The sequence below is a fragment of the Hetaerina americana genome, unplaced genomic scaffold (genome assembly GCF_022747635.1).
Source record: "Hetaerina americana unplaced genomic scaffold, ioHetAmer1.1.p SCAF_5, whole genome shotgun sequence".
Classification (NCBI taxonomy): domain Eukaryota; kingdom Metazoa; phylum Arthropoda; class Insecta; order Odonata; family Calopterygidae; genus Hetaerina; species Hetaerina americana.
The window spans coordinates 33318772-33337580 of NW_027287095.1; the positions used below are offsets into that span (position 1 = coordinate 33318772).

Here is an 18809-nt window from a genome sequence, read left to right on the forward strand (position 1 = left end):
CTGGGATTCCGGTATATACCGGTCAAGGTGAATGATTTTTACACTGAAATTTTTGCATTGAAATGTATGCAGGGTTTAATTTTTGGGAGTATTTTCTTCTGGATATAAATTAGAACAGACAGTAAATTTCAAGTTCTCTAAGTGTTCACATAATGGGTTGGAAAAGGTTTTAAAGCCAACTGATTCCAAAAAATATATATTTTTATATTTGTATTCTTTAGCATGTCCTATGACTAAAATATTATTAGTTACCCAACACCCTACATCCAAAGTTTTCATTCTGCCGCATTCATGAGTTTCTATTTACTGTTACACCACAAATACAGAATAGTCTGACATCTAGGGATACAATTTCATTGCAAATCTGAAGATTCAGTGTTACACAATATACAGGGTCACACCCAAAAGTGGTAGGACTGATTTTTTTACAAGAATTTCATTGACGATATACTTACCTCGACTTAATAATCTTCAAAGTATGCTCCTTGAGCTGCTACACACTTAGTATAACGTTGCTCCCATTCCCCGTACGCCCGCTGAAAATTTTCTTTGGGGATGCCGTTGATGACCCTCGTCGAAGCCTCTTGAACAGCCTTTATCGAGTCAAAACGTCGTCCCTTGAGCTGTCTTTTGTCAGGGGGAAGAAGAAGAAGTCCGGTGGTGCCAGATCGGGAGAATAGGGCGGGTGCGGCACCGTGGCAACGCCGTATTTGGCCAGGAGCTGTCTGACGACGAGCACACCATGGCACGGCGCGTTGTCATGATGAAGCACCCAGCAGTTTGCGATGGCCGGTCGGACTCTTTTCACGCGTTCTCGGAGGCGGGTGAGCACCTGCACGTAAAAGTTGGCATTCACAGTCTCCCCTGGTGGGACAAACTCCTTGTGAACCACTCCATGATGGTCGAAAAACACAATCAACATCGTTTTGATTTGCTCATGCGAGCCTTTTTTGGACGTGGGGACGCGGAAGTGTGCCATTCCGCGGATTGTCTTTTCGTTTCGGGGTCACATTGAAAAACCCATGTTTCATCACCAGTTATCACACTGTCCAAACAATTTTCATCTCGGTGCAAATTAGCTAACACTTCTTCGGAAATGCGCACACGCGTTGCCTGTCGGTCGACACTCAGAATTTTCGGCACCATCTTGGCGCACATCTTGCGCATGGCCAAATCCTGTGAAATAATGCGTTGGACGGTGGATGCAGACAGACCCAACTGGTCTGCAATTTCCTGCACTGGTTAAGCGTCGGTCTGTGTTCAGCAGTGTCCTCACTCTGTCCACATTCGTGTCGGTTCTTGCCGTCGACGGCCGTCCGGAGCGATGGTCGTCTTCATCGAGCTCCCTACCCTCTTTAAACAACTTGTGGCACTCAAATACTGTGGAACGGCTTAAGGCAGCGTCCCCATAAGCCTGCTTGATCATATCGAGGGTCTCAGTTGCCGTCTTCCCGAGTTTCGCACAAAACTTCACGGAATAACGTTGCTCTAAATTCAGATTCATTTTGTTTTTCGACGCGGACAAAAAACTTGCTTCACTAAAAACGGTGTCCTCACTCAAAGACAGCCCGCAGGCGACTGAGGTTGGCGTCGGTCTGTTGCTGAGAGCCCCCTCCACCTTACCCTGCCAGGCAGACCCCACTGCACCGCTCCGTTCACACCAGAGAAAATCAGTCCTACCACTTTTGGGTGTGACCCTGTACCAACCTAAATGTGTGCTACCAAGGAAGCTGGTGATGATATTCCTCATTAACTTGAAAATTAAAGCAATGTGAATCAAACATAAGATGCAAAAAGTTACAAAACAAATTCCATAGTAGAAAGAACAGTCCCACTTTATTGATAAAAAGATCAATCTCTACAAAGATGTTACATTTGATATATTTTAATTCCTTTCGTTAACATTTTATGTTTCACGATTGTTAATTGGATTTACAGCTTTAGTAATAAGAGTAAATTTTAGAGAATAGGTAAGGATCTCTCAGTTCATGTCAAATACAAATTTGACAAATAATATTGAATGAATAGTCTAGGATTCCTAGAAGCAATTTAAGTAACTGTTTATACGAATAAATAATATACACCTTAATTCATTTTTTGGACAGTATAAGTTCAAACATAATAAAATCGATACACAACACTTAAGTTACTCAGCTCATCACAAAAGTAATCTTAAAACTTCTAATATTTGCAATGTAACATACATAAATATACTGAAAAGATAGAACACTTACAGATAACAAATATTAAAGAGGTAGTAGGGAATGTGCTATTCAGGTATTGTTCACTTCAAAACGCCACTTAATATCATTAGCAAATCCAGAATAAGCTCACAAAAAGTTTAAGAGTTGTAAATGAGTAAAATTTGATTAGCATATGACCTAAATATATGTTTCTGAATTTACTACTGAAAAGAGCCATAAAAACTTGCTTTGACTCATTTGATTTTAACCACTTACATTCTCATACAATTGATGCTTGAATGAGAACAGATGAATAAATGGAAATCCAAAAGAAACAATCTATATAGGGCCAATTTTTCACCTGATAATTTCAAGGTGATTGTCCCAATTCAACAGTTTTGAAACTGATAACATTATAGAATGTTTATTTCCAACAGTACTGGTTAAAATTCTTCTCTCAGTTTAAAGTTTCCATTCCATGGAAATGCTAGTATGCTACTAACTTTCTACTCAACTCATATCAAAAACTTCATACACTTGACAAAATATTTAAAAAGATGCTTAGTACAATTTCAAAACCATTAGTAAATCTCTGTATAATTTTTGCAACAAATTTTCTTCTAGCTGCTTTAAACGTGAACTTCTGAAATTATCTACTTCTTACAGGACAAAAAATTTATTGAATGAGTACAAGCTGCTCAGCTTATGGTTTTTTACCTCAACCATTGAAAGATCTGATGTGTCTGCCATTGCTACCAACAAGGTATGCAGAATCAAAGGATTTTTTCTGTGAACTCATCAAACAATCCTAATTGAGGCATGACCACAAACCAATGGTTATTATCCTCACAAATAAAAACTGCACCACCATTTTTGATTGGCCCTTACAGCAACACCAGACCTAATTGCTCGATTCCTATTTTGAATTCTCCCAAGTCATATTTCAGAAGTTGGGCATCTATACATTTTCTTCATAACAAGACAAAAAATATCTTAAAAATTTGATCACTCTAGAGGGAAACCTAAAATTTAGGATATCTCCATACAGCACCAGGCTGCTAGTGGATAAAGAAACTCTTGATATAGTATATATTCCATTAAAAATATATATATATAATTGATAATATGTATATCAATACTGCCATAGAATAATATAGGTATATCGATAATAATCTGGTTGGTTGTGCATTTAAAGCAAAATACCATAAGGAAAGGCTAATTCAAAGCAATAACAAACAGTTCTTTCCCACCGGTAAAGAGGTAGGAAATAAAAATATATGAAAAATCAACACAAAAATAGACACATCTTGGAACATATAGCATTTCACCATACACAATATATCACATTGATCACACAACACTTCGAACTTTTATGACAAACTCTTAAAATTTATTGTTATGTGGAAGGCATAGAGACCACACCGTTATTAAATATGAAGATCACTTCTCTCTTGGTTAGACATGAGAAATAATTGACAATAAATAAGTAAAAACTCCTGGAAATGAGATCACTCCATTGTATGAATCTGTAATCCACATTAAGTTCATGAGTTTTCTACACGTAATGGAGATAGAGAAATTTTTTCATCAGTCAGTCTTTTTTATGCCAGCCCATTACTCACTTCACCAGTTATTTAATATGGTTTTTCTTATAAAAATAATTGAAAATTAGAGGCAGCCATTTACTCTGAATTGTTTTTGTTTAACTATGAAACTGTAAGATCTTCAGGACAATCAAGGAAGAAACATGTTTGACAGTAGAGTTAATAATAAAAGCAGTTTTGCAAAGATAGTCATGACACCAGGCTGACAGAAAATGAGTAGTTGATAGCAGTTATACAAGCATAATTTACTCTACTGACTACTCTCAAAAATGAATGAAAAGGAACTGACACAAAATCTGCTGAACACATTCTAGCAAAAACACCTTCCAGAGGAGACCAGAACTTCACTAATTATTACTGACATTCTCAATATTCTAAAATATGCCTATGCTCCCTATACAGTCGGCCTGCATGTGAGTAGTGACATAATCCCTGTAATTTCACACAATTCACTCCAATATTTGCAACTTTATAGCTGCCTTGAGTCACACAAGATTCTCACTTCTTTGATGTTTCTTGTCCTCTGACTTACTAGGTTTGGCCTCAACACTCATGACCTCTGTGCCAGTGACTGGTGTAACTTTCTCTTTTTGCTCCAAGATCAACCGGCACCAAAGTGGGCAGTGACTTGACACTGGCCCACCCCAGGCCCAGCCTTTGGGGATTGCCAAATGACATAAGCCACGCCTGACAACTCCCCATTGCCCTACAATGAGAAAAAATGTATTTAACGACTTTCATCACACGTATGCAACATATTTTCATGGGACAGGCAATGGGAAGAAAGAGCCACAAATAGACTTTGTATCAAATGTCCTACTACTGCCAGTTTATTTCTTCCCACTAGCTAAGCAAATTCATCAGGGTTTATCATTTTTACTACTAACAATGGATTCTCCTCGCTCAAACTTCATTTTAAGATGACTGATGGGAAAAAACAAGAAGCTATCCTAATGAACAGAAAAAAATTACCTTGGAAACAAAACAAAAATGTTTATAAGAATATGCCAAAAGGCAGTAATCTTGTGAATCTACTTTGACATTAGGAAAAAATGAGGATGGTGAGCCTGTTGCCAAGAGCTACTTCACCTTAAAGTTGAGCTAAATTATTATTTGTCAAGTCTCGCATAACAATCGAGTACAGGTCCTTTGAAATATCTTCAACGGTCATGTTGAAGATATTTCAAAGGATCCCATTGAAGTATCTTGACAAGCAACTTCGATAGATATCTATGATGGTGATTTGCAGTACTTACCAGTGAAGCACTGGTTTGCCACAGGGCCCAAAAATATGTTATCGTGGAATTGTTTGAAGGGCCGAAGTTGTCCATTTGCATCCTCACTATTGGTAACAGTACCAATTGGTGCCACATTACAAAAGCCATTCCCTATATTCTGAAGGAGAGTTTTCCCATCTGGAAATAAATTGCAAAAAATGTACGCACAAATCATGCACAAAAAAGCTAAGGGCGCAAACATTTGTCCATTTAATAATCAAATATTTCTTTCAATCTCATAAAAGTCATTTACCTTTCACTAGTATTCCAGAGAAGTCTCCTAAAATTACTAATGGGCCTAATACTTCCGACTGGGATTCCTTATACTTTAACTGGTGCTGCAATGCTAAATCATGCTCAGATATGTAGCCACCTTTGGAGCTGCTCTTTGAGCCATTTCTGATTTCTCCACAAGGATTACAGTAAACATTTAAAATAGAAAAAGTAGAGAGCTGAACCTGGGCAAATAATGCAAAAATGAATGTGGTTAGATCATTGCTCATCAGTTTACTTAGAGAAAACAAAAAATGCCACTAAAATGCATCCAGTTTACCTTACGGAATAGGAAAGAGATACTTGGCATACTCGTAACTACACAAAATATAAACTTGAAGTAACTAAAAACAACATTAAATTAATATGATAACATTTTTATCACAGGACATTCCTGATTTGACAGTTAAAAAGATTGGATCCCAGAAAACTCAGCCACAAAATGAATCTTAAGAAACTTTACGGCTTTACGGCATTAATGACTACAAGTTGACACATTTCATCAGGATTTACTGAAAAATTGAGTTTTTGTGCAGATAATAAATCAATCATTACAAAGTGAACTGTTCCCAATAGGAATTTAATGGGCAAAAGCTCTATAAAGAGGAGTTAGAAAAAATGGCAGCGTCAAACCATCACACAAACCAGTCCATAGATTAGTAGTCAAGGTATCAGTCTCCTATGTAGCAGAATGTTAGGTGAATACCTAATCATTAAAATCACTCACCTTAAACACAGCCATTACTGCTTCAATCAGAGGAACTGAGCGAGAACGGGTTTTCTCAAGCTGGCATGATTCTGACGATCCAATTAACTCAACTTTCCGCCCAGAATCGTACAAAAACCCTAGACTCATGACACTCTGTGGATTTAAAGACATGCAATCTACATGACTTTTGAGACAAATCACAGCTGTTTCATTTAATATAAAAATTATAAATAAATTTGACAATCAACCTAAAAGTAAAATATCATATAAACTTAAAAAAAACATTAATTCACCAAGCCAATGATATCTCTCACCTTCTTAGATGCTCGAAAGACTGCATATTTCCATGCCCGTGAATTGTGTTTCCACTCGGCTACTCTCCTCAGGATTGGTTGATTCATTTCATCACAGACCTAATACATAAAGAATTCAATTAATCAACATCCATTTATGCATATACACACATGCATATACATATTTAACTTAAGATTAAAAGAAAAACAAGAAATTTTCTTTTGGATAAAAACTAAATTGAAAATGCTCAACGCAGTCATTTAACAATTTAATAGAGCAATAAACATCTCAATTATTGACTGCAAAGTTGTTCAATCATTTTGATAGTTGATTAATACCCAGGAACTTGCATGAGATTGAAAATTTTATAAGAAAGCAACAATGTGAGTAGAGAGTCATGGAATTTTTTTAAACACATATAAAAGAAGTCATCATCAGGTTAAGAAACTAAGGTTTCTTTCTACAGAAATTTTCATCTAGTTTTGTTCAAAAATACAAGTAATAAAGAGGAGGGGTATCGGGACAGCAATAAATTATCACAATTGTTTCATTACGATATAATTCTAAGTGGATATTTGGGTGATATCCATTACCTTTTTCAAAGCTGCCTCTTCTAATACTTCTTGGACAGCAACTATAGTAAACCTTAAAATGAAGATTCAAGAAATAATTACATTAAACATTAATTCACACATGAAAATAATTGGAAACAGGAGATAAATTAAACTCACATTCATTAACAAAATAATTACACATTATTTTAATGAACTTCTATAAAAAAAAGTAACCTGCATTACCTGTTTTCAAGTATTGTGCGACATAAGACTTCTCGGACACCTGGATTTCCTGCTTTATCAGCAGAGAAATTATCTAAGTTCCAAGATGCCATTCTTAACATTACACCATTTCCTTTCATTTCACATTTCCCATCTTCAATGTCTTCCACAATGGGCCGTTCAGAATGGAGTGAAAGGAGTTCAAATAAGTCCCACAGAGGATCTCCACTTTCGTGATGCTCCCAATCTTTATTTAACAGCTCATCATAGTCAGATGTTATAGCTTCCCCATTGACAACAGGCAATGCTGAGGAGTCCATGCCATTGGCTAATGTAAATGAACCAGAGTATTTAATAGGAGCAGATGAGGTTTTACGATGCCCTAAAAGAAAGCAAGGCATTGAAAAGATGCACCCAGGGGGATAACAATTCAGAAAAATTAAAATAATCATGACAAATTATTTAAAGAGAAATAAATGAAGCATTGACAATAGAAATAAACTTTAAAGCTGTGAAATTTAATTACTGAAAAGTGATGGGTCAAGTCAATTCCAAGTATTTATGCGAATGGTTTTCCAGTACTTCTTTCAATTAAATTAATATTGCATTACTACATATTACATATTCATGCAACTAGCTGAGCAAATGAAACTCAAAGAATTAATGGAAATACATTTCAAATTCCAATCAAAGGTGCTAAAAATTAAGAAAACTGCTAATTCTCAGTCCAGGAATCATCTTACCAAAACTACAATGCTCTAAAATTTTTATGGGTGCAGCCTCTCATCCAGTAATGGTGCCTTAACCTAAAGCAACACAAACTTGGATAATTATGTGCCATGTACATTGTAAGTTTAGTGGATATATTGTGTCATTACCAGATTTCATATTATCATACTTTAAAGCGGTGGATTAAAATTGGAACAAGCATTTTACACTTTCCAAACAACTTTTGAATAGCAAATGACATTAATTGCCTTTCTGTGAGCTAATAGCAGTACCTTAAATCAGACCAAAGGCTCCATGCAGTGACAAGGTGAGGACCCACAATTTAGCATTTTACTATGTTTATAGACATACAATAATGGGAGTAATGGATAATTTTTTTATGTATCCCAGCAGATTTTGAATTATTTGTAAGGGGAACTGGTTTGAAAAGTTATCATGTTATTCGCTAATGCTCACAAGGCTCAAGTCATGATTGAATGTACACATGTAAAATGTAACTGTACGCAATGCATTACAGAATAGAAATGTAATTTGCAGAAAAAAGAGGATTTGGAGGTAAGCAGGTTCACTCTCAGTATAGCTTCACAGTGTTCATGAAGAAAAGAATTCAATTTGTGCCAATATTTGAATTAATTTAATAAATTAATTTGTGTATTGCAACGAGTATGTTGTCTGTACATGTTGAAAACACCATTTAAACTATTTAGAGGCTTTTGAAAATCTTAAAGTTCATTCCAAAGACATGCGCATCATTGGGTAACTAGAAAAAAACAATACAATGTATTAGTAATCAAAATCAAGAACCACAGGGGTGGTAACTATGGGAGAGATATAGGCAGTTAATCCACAACCGACAGGTTTTCAGCTGAATCTACCACTGAACTGCCTACCAGGGAATGAAGGGGAAGGCAAATACTCCAATCTCATTGCTTAATGTCACACACAAGTTCTGTCATCCCTTATGAGACATATCAATAACAGTGTTGGGAAAATTAATTTATCATTAAAATTTTAGTCAACCCCATTATACAGGTAGCAGCAACGTAAATTCCTTTTTTGAAAGTGTTTTGCGTTTGAAAAAAGGAAGTTATGTTGCCGCACCCTGTACAACAATATCCATAAGGAAATAATTGATTTTCAAAGGTAATTCCTAAAGACTTCTTCCTGCATCATACTTCTGCAGATAAACTGCATGGCTACAGATAAACTGAGTCACTTATGTTGTGCTTTTAAGAGTTTTTTTATTGACTTGAATATTGCTGGGAATGCTAAGTAGGTGAAGCATTTTGCTTTCATTGAGGTTCCTGCGATCAAATCCAATGGATGTATATAGACATATCAATACTCAAGTTTATTTTGAACTTGTATTGATGAATGTACAAAGAGAATGCTCTCTTGACGTATGAAAACCAAAACAAATTTTTAAGAGGAACTGAACTGCATAGCCTATACATATTATCGAATCCATAAAGAAAAAAACTATAATGCTTTGATATAAAAGAAAATGAAACACACAAATTTTTGTTGTGCATTACTGTCGTTACCATGGGAGAAGAAATTTAAAAGGAATTCCCAATCTATTTTCATTTTTTTAGAAAATCTTCCCACAGCACATGGGCATATGCTATGTTCCCCCTTTGATGGAAATACGAGGGTCATCCGGAAAGTAGTACCCGTTCGTGCCGCATGAAGTGCTGACGACGCGAGTAGCCGCTGGACGAGGTCAGATAACTTCAGTGGCTTGTCTGCCTTCTCTGAGCCAAGTTGCGTGACGCTAGCATTGCCTGTGTTGTTTCTGTGATTGTTTACAATGTTTAAAAAAATTGAGAACGCCGCCAGTTGTGAAGTGAGGGCAGTGATTAAATTCCTCAATGCAAGAAACGTTCGCCCATGTGATATTCATCGCCAATTAAAGGAGGTGTATGGAGACAATGTAATGGACGAGTCGTCTGTTCGGCGGTGGTGTCGCAACTTCAACATGGGGAGGGGGAACACACACGACGATGAGCGTTCGGGGAGACCGTCTGTCATTACAGACCAACTGGTGAGCTCAGTTGACGAATTCGTGAGGAACGATCGGCGCGTCACAATTGATGACATCTGTGAGCATTTTCCCAATGTTTCTCGAACAATTGTTCATGAAATTGTTAAACACCATCTGCATTATGCAAAAATTTGTGCAAGATGGGTCCCTCGCGTATCTCAATGAGCTGGCGGCGAAGGACTATGCAGCAGGAATACAGAAACTTGTCACACGTTATGACAAATGCCTTAATTTGCTTGGAGATTATGTTGAGAAGTAGTTTAAAGTATCCTCTTTCAAATAAAATTTTTTATGTTTGTTAATATTTACTTTTGTGTCTTTATTTCACGAACGGGTACTACTTTCCGGATGACCCTCGTATTATCCACAGATCCAACCCAAAATTTACTTTATGGGGTCAAAATATGAACAATCTGATTCTGGGTGAAACACTTCTTCTCTTAATGCTATTTACTCCATCACAACATATAAAATACCATACATATCTATTTCACTGAATTTTAGAGATTGAGGGAATGAATATATTTTGGCCAGTGCCATTAAGAAATAGATATAATTTCCAGGAGGAGAATTATCCATTAGAGTCACTATTGCGATATTCAAATCATTCCAATTATTAAAAATTTTATCAACACATTAACAGATGTATATAATACTGGTTATCCATTTCTGTGAGGGATGTTTTCCTGTCATCTTGTGTAACATAAGTTAAAAATTAACCCCTTTCCACAATTTGGGAGGACTCTTCCCATTGCAGACTAAACAGGGGATGCTCTAAGTGTATGAATAAGCAATGCAGGAACCAACCTACAGAATGCTTGTCAATTACAGATCATGACTTGAAGCAATGTCCCAATTTGATAAAATCCATTCGCCTTTGGGCTTACACAACCCTCTGATTTTCCACTGAAAACTCAGAAGATGTAAAACTCAACATTAGAAATTAGGAGAATTTTTCAAGGCTGTGCTTCCAATCTTCAGTAATTCATCAAACTGTGCCATTGATGGACACTTGATACCATTTGCAGGTCAAATGTTTTGGAAAATTTGTTTCTAAAACCTCACTAAGAGAGGTATCAGTTTCAATTATTGGAAAGAGGCTCTTTAAAATCAACTTAAGAACAAAGGAAAATGGCCAGAAGAGTACAGGTGAAATGTAGTGAAATGCTAAGGGCAATGAGATTTAAGTACTAAGTTACAAAGTTAATAGCTAAATCACGATTAAAAATATTATGCCAATTGGCTATATATGTATTATATCACTTTACTATACTTTTATTATCAAGCAATGGCATCCGAAGGTTTTTCCCACTACAGATAGGGGCACAATCAACTCCAAGACAGACATGACTACAGAGAAGTGGTTACAATAGCAAAACTTACCTAATCTATGGCTATCACATGAGGAGTTGAAATTCCTTTTCACTTTTGGCATCTTCCATGCATTATTCCTGCCAATACCACTAGGAGTAATAGTATTTCGGAGACCATTGGTTGCAAAATTGTCAGATGAAACTTTAACACAAAACTGAGATCGCATGGAATTTAGACGCCATGTGCCAAGTCCTTTCACTCGAGCCAAATCATCCACAGAGCGGAAAGGTCCACGTCGATCGCGGTACGCGACAATATTAGCTGCCAGCTCTTGATTCAATCCTCGAACCTAATGAGTATGAAACAATTAAACACTTTGAAAACAGCAACATTTTATTGATAAAAATTAAGATTATCAGTTTATAAATCACATGCCTAATATAATCTTCTGTCCATTGAATGCATAATATTAGTAAGTGCTCAAAATAAACAGAACTTACACTCATCAATTCAAACACTGAGGCAGTATTAATATCAATGGGTGTGGGTTTCGAATTTGATACAACTGGTGAAGGTGGTACAGCAATGCTACCTGTGACTCCATCAACGGTGCTGTTTTGAGTTCTAGTGTTACCAGAGCCATTGCTGGGCAAGCTGTCAAATGATTGGGCTCGAGAGGATGGAGAACTGTAAGACAAAGGGTCAGAGAGTTAATTTGATGGATTAAACATTTTAAAGGAAGAATTTCATTTTGAAAAGCATCAAAATTCATGCAACTAAATTCTGGACAATTAAGTCAAATTGTCAGTTTGAAACACTAATCACAGTAAAAAATGCTGAATTATTCGGATATTAAGTTAACTTCTTAGCAAGAAATATTCGTAACATGCTGATGTAGATAGATGGGAATTATTTTTAGCTTCCTATATTCTATCTGTGCCCCAAAGACAAAAAGAAGAACTTAAACATCAGGCCATCCATCACAGAACTTCTTCCATTAATAGGCATAAGATAAAATGGCAATTATTAATGTCACATCTTGTCACAAAATTGGATGCACACCTTGGGATCTCAAAAATAAAAATTCAACAATGATGATTTCTTCAGTCAAAAGTCATGAGTTGTGAAACTTTACAACAAAAGAAACCTTTCCATGCAAAATGCAGAGACCATAAGATTCCACAATAGCCGCAAAAAAACTTTGGATAAGCATCTTTAGTTTCGTGACTATTGCCATTATTTTCTGCAGACAAAAATAAGTAAATTACCACAAAAATTCCCCATAGGTTGGGAAATTATCATGTACGATAATAAAACATAGGTATTATTTTCCCAGGTTACAAACACATACTTTCATATCATTTTAGCCAGTTAGTACTAAACATTGCAAAGCACTGAGCTTAGAAATATTTATAAAAAATAAATATGATTATATTGTCCATAGAATAAATTCATATTTGATCCCACTTCAGTCATCTTAGTTGAACAAATACAAGGAATGATGATTATGATGTCATGTATCTCCACATTTGCCTTGAGGCTCTTTGCCAAAACACAATCCCCGAGTGGGTGATACCTCTTTAGAAGGTCACAGGAGTTTTTTTTTACAGAAGACATCTCTGGTATCCCTCTCGCTAGTGTGGAGAAAGGATCAGGAGTACTGATTTGAATATTTCCCTATCCCTTGATACAATCCCTCATGGCTCAATAATTCAACAAGGATATTATTTTCCTTGCTAGTGCATGAATGCTTGTGATTAAAACACATGCTTATATCCTCTGTTGAGGCATTTCAGCAAAAGCATACGGAGAATGGAGGACATTAAAAATGTCTAAGCTAACCACAATCTAATTTTGTCCTTGAAGCATGTCCTGATCATACTTTGCATGCTAAATTGGTGAATTGTCTTTGATGATAGATCTGGGTAGGATAGAATATTTGAGCTTACAATGTTAAGATGCAATCTTCAGCAAACAAAAAAAAATATGAAGACGCAGGCGGAGAAGGGGAGAATCTCTCCAAAAAAAAGGCCACATGAGGAGAGTAGAGCAGGGGACATTTTTTAAAAGAAACAGTTTTACATTTCCTGTGAAAACCAAGACATTGTAACTAGTGTAGCACAGACCTGTGTTAAGCGACCACAGCAGTTAATGATACCACTGTAATTCCTGAAAGTAAGGAGATCATCTATACACCATCCACCAGACTCAACTATAGCTAAACAATAATGTAAACATGAACATTAATATAAGTATGGTGGGATGGTATCCTTTAAATCACCCAATTTCCAAACCCATATCAATTTTTATAATTCAAATGAATAAACTTGCAGCATGTGGCTACTTCTCCACTATCGGTGTCTAGTAACTACAAACACATTAATTATGCACAAGTACTATTCATCAGGTATGAAACTAATTCAGAAGAAACAGAAACGTCATCTGAAGTAGGATAATATTTACGTTTGGGGATTCAATGGAAGATAAATTTTAACAACTGAATATCAACACATCAGTAAATGAAACATGACACTATTTATTATGTGAATTCCACAAAGTTAAACCTGAAACTGTTATGACACTATTTCGAAATCGGTTTCATATTATTAACTTTTTCAACAACCCTAATGAAAGCCAATATAATTTCAAGTAACCAACAATTAGCCTAGCATTTTTTACATGAAAAACCCATCTCTACCAGCTAATATGTCCAAAGATAATTACTTACAATTTAAGTTCACTTAAGATGAGGCTAAATATTCTATCAATGCAACCGGGTATCAATTCTTGGAATTCGACACACGCAAAGACATAACACTATCATCACACTTAAATTTACAAAGACTGGCACAATGCATGCATAAAAAAAGTTAAAATGTATACCTCGAGTTGTTCTTTTTCCGTGAAACACAAATTTCAGGTCGTATTAGGTCAAGCTTATGAGCACCAATTCCTGAGACAAGTGCTAAATCTTCCACTTTATTAAAGCGACCAATGGCTTGCCTATATTCTACGATTCCCTGTGCTACTGAACGACTGATGCCTGGTAAAGTCATTAACTCCTCCTCTGTTGCTAAATTAATATTAAGCTGCTCCATCTGAAAAGCAATGTTTTTTAAGTTTCAAAGAACCATGAAAACACAAAGGAAATTATACACAGTAACCAATTCATATTTCACGACAAAAAATGTTCAAACCAGACCAAAACAGTAACAAGCAGAAAAGTAATGCTGCGAAGTGAAACATCTTGTGCTCACTTATTCTCCTTTCAAAGCACAACTCAAAGTTACCTTTAAATCACTGTCTACAAAATTGTAGGTTGCACTGAGAGGTTCTTGATGTGTTCGAGATCTCCTCGCAGTAAATGGAGATCTCCATGATGACCTTATGCTAGACCTCCTGCCTGCAGTGGGGATGCTAGGCCCTTGGCCCATCGCCCACCTTTTAACGCCACACCCAAACAAAATGATTCATCACCGACTCAAATTCACAGGAAGGCCTGCAAAAAACGTACACATACACACTGAAGTTAACATAGAATGGTGAACCCTTGACGCAATGAATTAAACGCAAGATAAAGACCGCAACTGGAACACGCATGTTATCTCACATGTGATATTACCTGTCCTGTTTCGACATTAAAAAGTCACCCGTTTTATAAATTGAAAACAAAACCGACGAACCAGTTTCACTTTAACTGCGTGATACATCGTCACAAATAATGATGACCGCAAAATTGAGTATATTATGGTAACATTTTCTAATTTCCAAATATGGTAAACAAAAGAGTATTAAAATAAAAGAGCTAGAATATTTGTCCAAATAATGCACACAGCTTGCAAGATCAACTATAGCAACATACTCCCGAGTAAATCAATCGCCGCACAAAATGAGATAAGGAAGACTATGATAACAATACACCAACATCTTAAATCTACAGATAATGATACATTGTTCTACATTGAACAGTTATCACTCAGCTGTACCGCTGAGATTGTGTACTTAGTAGGAGGTTACGAAGTTCAATAAGGCCATTGATTTTTCAATACCGACCACACACTCGAAAATATTTATAAGATGTAATTAATGTCACACAGCTATGACTAATCTTCTCGGTTTCTTTCATCACTATACCTGTGACTACAGATCCTAAGTCCAATGTCACACATCTACTCATCCCTAAAAAAAGTGATGTCATCAGGCGTACCAACGAACCGTGTTCGCTTTTCACTGCGTAATGCTAAAAAAGAAATGACGTGCAGCAGCGCTTATTTGTAAGGTGTTTCGTGAGAGAAGTAGTAAATGGCACACAACAAAATTAACCGAAACCACATATCACCCATTTATCATGGCGAAGCAGTATGAAACAAAAATATTAAATTCGAGTGGTGTGCGATCTTTTGAATGGAATTTTTTTTAAATACTGCTCATGAAAAAAATGTATACCGATCGGGCGTTTGAGGGGGTAGGTTTTTGCGCCACCCCTCCATGTACGTCAAATAGTTATTTATCAAGTAATTCTGTATAGTTAGAATCTTTTCTTGGTTTACCTTTAAAATTCCGAAATTAAGAATCTAGAAATTCCGGATGTTGTTATTCCGGAAAAATGTACTGCGCTTGAATATAATGTAGGTATTATTTTCTTGTTTTGTCTCGGCAGGTTACTTTTGGTTGCACTCATTCAACTGAAGTATTCATTTGCTTGTGATTTTCTCACTACTGTGGTTTTACCCCTGATAGAGATGGATATCTGAATGGTACAGTAGTAATTATAATGTTATTACTTTCAGTTGGTCTTTAAAATATTACGAGATTGAGGAATTCACTAAAAATATTTACCCAGAGGATTTTTAAAATAGAATAGATTTTGTTCAGCGAAGAATAACTACTCATTTATTTTTAAGGACTACGGAAAATTTAGCTAGCCTATGCTTGGTTGGCAAAAATGTATTCCCAGGCTTTTTGAATTGGTTACTATAAGCTATAGTATCTAAGTTGGGGAGCTTATGGTTGAGGCCATTTGGCGACCACTTCTGGCACATTGACAGCTTTAGTACCAAAGCATGGATGTTCGTTTTTGCACAATTTAGTGTTGGGGAAATTGCTTACTGATCAAAAATTGACGGAGAAGCTGTCTGTTAAGTGCAGTACAAATTATAAAGAAGGAAGGGCTAAGATCTCTAGGGACTTGAATAGAGGACGCCCTGCAATATAGAGTACATGGCGCATTATTCTCTTTTATGAGAGTTTGCTTTTGTGGCAGAGGAAGACCACCAGAAAATAATGCCGTAAATTAGATGGGATTTCATTTTAGCATAATTTAAGAGATTAATTAGTTTTGATGATGTAATATTGTAAATTCAATGGGTCATAAATTGAAAGGGAGCCAACATGAAAGTGATGCTTAGCCTAATGTGGTTCAGGATGGCATGGATGATAACCCCTGGTTTGAGTTGGTTCCTCGGCTGTTCACTTCCTCTACTACTCTTCTTTTTACTGTTTCATGCCCTGTCTATCCCCATTCCCTCATGAAGCTCACTGCACTGAGCTTTGGTTTCATGTATACTCCAGGCTTACCATGCGCTAGTTGTAGAGATATGCACAATTAAAACAAACCAGGAATATAATGAGACCCAAAATAGAATCATGAAGGAACACCCATTAGTCACCAGCAGACTGCTGCTGTCAGTTTGGAAATGAAATCACTCTCCTAATACTCTCCCCAAAAGGGCATTGCCCTTACTACCTAGTGTAGACAGTGTTTCAGATCCATCATGGTTGGGAGCATTAAATGCTTTTTCAAGTCACAGAAAATACCTACTGTTATTGTTAATTGACAAATAAACTCTATTAATGAATTGAAATAATACAGACTTACGGAACGTTATGGAACATGCTTTTAGGAAGCCATGCTGAGCCCTGTAAGAGGTAGAAAGATTCCAGGGAGGTACTAAATCCCACTGGCCTTTTTTAAATGCCTTGGAGGAGATCAAGAATATTTATGGGTGTATAGTTGTAAGAATTCATGTTATTACCAACCTTGGGGATGGGAATGACACAAGTATAGTTGAGATAACTTGGAAAGTGATATAATAAAAACTTCGTTGCAATTTTCCACAGTTAAAACTTTATTGCTCAGAACCTGATGATGATACAGTGTATCGAAACCATGGTCGGCAATAAAGTTTTAACTGTGGAAAATTGCAACGAAGTTTTTATTGTCTCGATTCCACAACATCACGCCTGACTCTTCACTTTTCGTTGGAAAGTGATCTTGGAGAAGAATTATTATTTGACAATCATATAGAGTAGGTTTTGGATTGACATATTCAAAACATTCCTTGCCTCTCCTAATAAAACAACAACCTGAAATTACCCTAAAATAAAGCCATCCTCCATTCTACAAACCTCCTTTCTCTTTTCACTGTTCAACATCCCCTTCTTTAGCATTACCCTGGCTCAATTGGCACTCATTCTCTATTCAGTCTTCTAAATTTGATCGCGAATCAAAATGCTCAGCATTCACCTATCCTACCTCGTTTATTTTTTTCCCAACGATCCACTTCTCCTCCACTATATATATAGTACTCTTGTTTATATTCCTTTTCATTCTTCTCTGTTCTATTTTATTACCCACCCTTCACTGGCTCTATTCCCCTACGCTGTATATTACCTTATAACTATCACTCCAGTAGTTCCCACTATCCTTCCATCTCACCTCACACAGCCCTAAAACATGTTTCCTCTTCCCATCTCTTGCTTTATATTTTATAATTTTCATGCCTTTATCATCATCCTAAAATTCAAAGTTAATATTCTAATTCAGTTCTCTTCTCTGCTACTGTAGCTTTCACTTGGCAAGGATATCGTGAGATGACGATCATGGAAGCCTTGCTTCTCCTGCTCCTGGGCACGACATATGGATAATACAGCTAGTTGCCAGGACTGATTATCTCTTTAGTGACCATCATTCAATGCTATGGATAAGTAATTGAGATGATTTCCCATTGCCTTCCTCAATAGTGTTTTTAATGTGGCACCATTGAATGGCCACCCCGCTGGGGTGAGATGTCTTTACAGCTGCCTTACTAGGAACAGATGCTGTATAAATTCTTAAATGTGAAGATTGTCATTAAAATATTCATCAATTGAATAAATTGGGTCAGCAAGTAACCCAGTATATACCCTATTCATGAAATTCGGGATGGTTTGATTTCAAATATGTGGGCTGCTAGTGATATGAATTAATACTTATGTTTTGAAATGAGTTACAAGTTGAGGACAGCGTACAATAATTAGTATTCCAGTTTGCTTTACCCCTAATGGCATAGCTGTGGCTGCGAGACCTTAATTGGTAATTTTGTAGATTAACTTTCACATGAACCAGAGCCTTATTTATAAACTCAGCACAGACACAACACAGCACATACTTCTATACCTAATAACAAGACTCCCAAGGATCACACGATGAAGTATTAGCAACAAAACAAATGGCACTCTTTTGTAGTAGCAAGATTGGTTTAACATATGGCGAATGACCTCATAACATAATTTAAGTGACAATGAAATACAGGCAAGGTAAAGGGTTAAATGATACTCATTTGAA

The 18809-nt window shown here is 36.3% G+C and overlaps 1 protein-coding gene and 1 long non-coding RNA gene across 5 annotated transcripts; one reads left to right on the forward strand and one right to left on the reverse strand.

Annotated features, from left to right (window-relative positions):
• Positions 1-1817: 1817 nt before the first annotated feature.
• On the reverse strand, positions 1818-15422 carry LOC139693500 (endonuclease/exonuclease/phosphatase family domain-containing protein 1-like). Of its 3 annotated transcripts, none has more exons than XM_071591686.1 (12): positions 15338-15422; positions 14494-14702; positions 14087-14301; positions 11704-11890; positions 11273-11552; positions 7138-7444; positions 6934-6985; positions 6361-6459; positions 6065-6199; positions 5318-5522; positions 5044-5202; positions 1818-4493 (listed from the first exon to the last, which is right to left on the reverse strand). In XM_071591686.1, the coding sequence occupies exons 2-12, from the start codon at positions 14635-14637 to the stop codon at positions 4273-4275; spliced, it is 2004 nt and encodes a 667-aa protein (XP_071447787.1). In that variant the 5' UTR covers positions 14638-14702; positions 15338-15422; the 3' UTR covers positions 1818-4272. The 3 variants fall into 3 exon arrangements, with proteins under 3 accessions (XP_071447787.1, XP_071447785.1, XP_071447786.1); XM_071591684.1 differs by having other exon boundaries at positions 7138-7498; XM_071591685.1 differs by lacking the exon at positions 15338-15422 and adding an exon at positions 14826-15211 and having other exon boundaries at positions 7138-7498.
• A 70-nt stretch (positions 15423-15492) lies between these two features.
• LOC139693501 (uncharacterized) lies at positions 15493-18360 on the forward strand. 2 transcript variants are annotated; one of them, XR_011702056.1, is made up of 3 exons: positions 15493-15693; positions 15864-15960; positions 18051-18360. It is a non-coding gene; the product is annotated as an uncharacterized lncRNA (long non-coding RNA). The 2 variants fall into 2 exon arrangements; XR_011702057.1 differs by having other exon boundaries at positions 15493-15668.
• The last annotated feature ends 449 nt before the right edge of the window (positions 18361-18809 follow it).

Bases quoted from the DNA above. Each gene is read 5' to 3' on its own strand.
- LOC139693500 (XM_071591684.1), bottom strand. From the start codon at position 14,637: ATGGGCCAAGGGCCTAGCATCCCCACTGCAGGCAGGAGGTCTAGCATA. The intron at 11,553-11,703 runs GTAAGTTCTGTT...CATACTCATTAG, and splicing joins CAGTGTTTGAATTGATGAGT to GTTCGAGGATTGAATCAAGA. The intron at 6,460-6,933 runs GTAATGGATATC...TTTATGTATTAG, and splicing joins AAGAGGCAGCTTTGAAAAAG to GTCTGTGATGAAATGAATCA.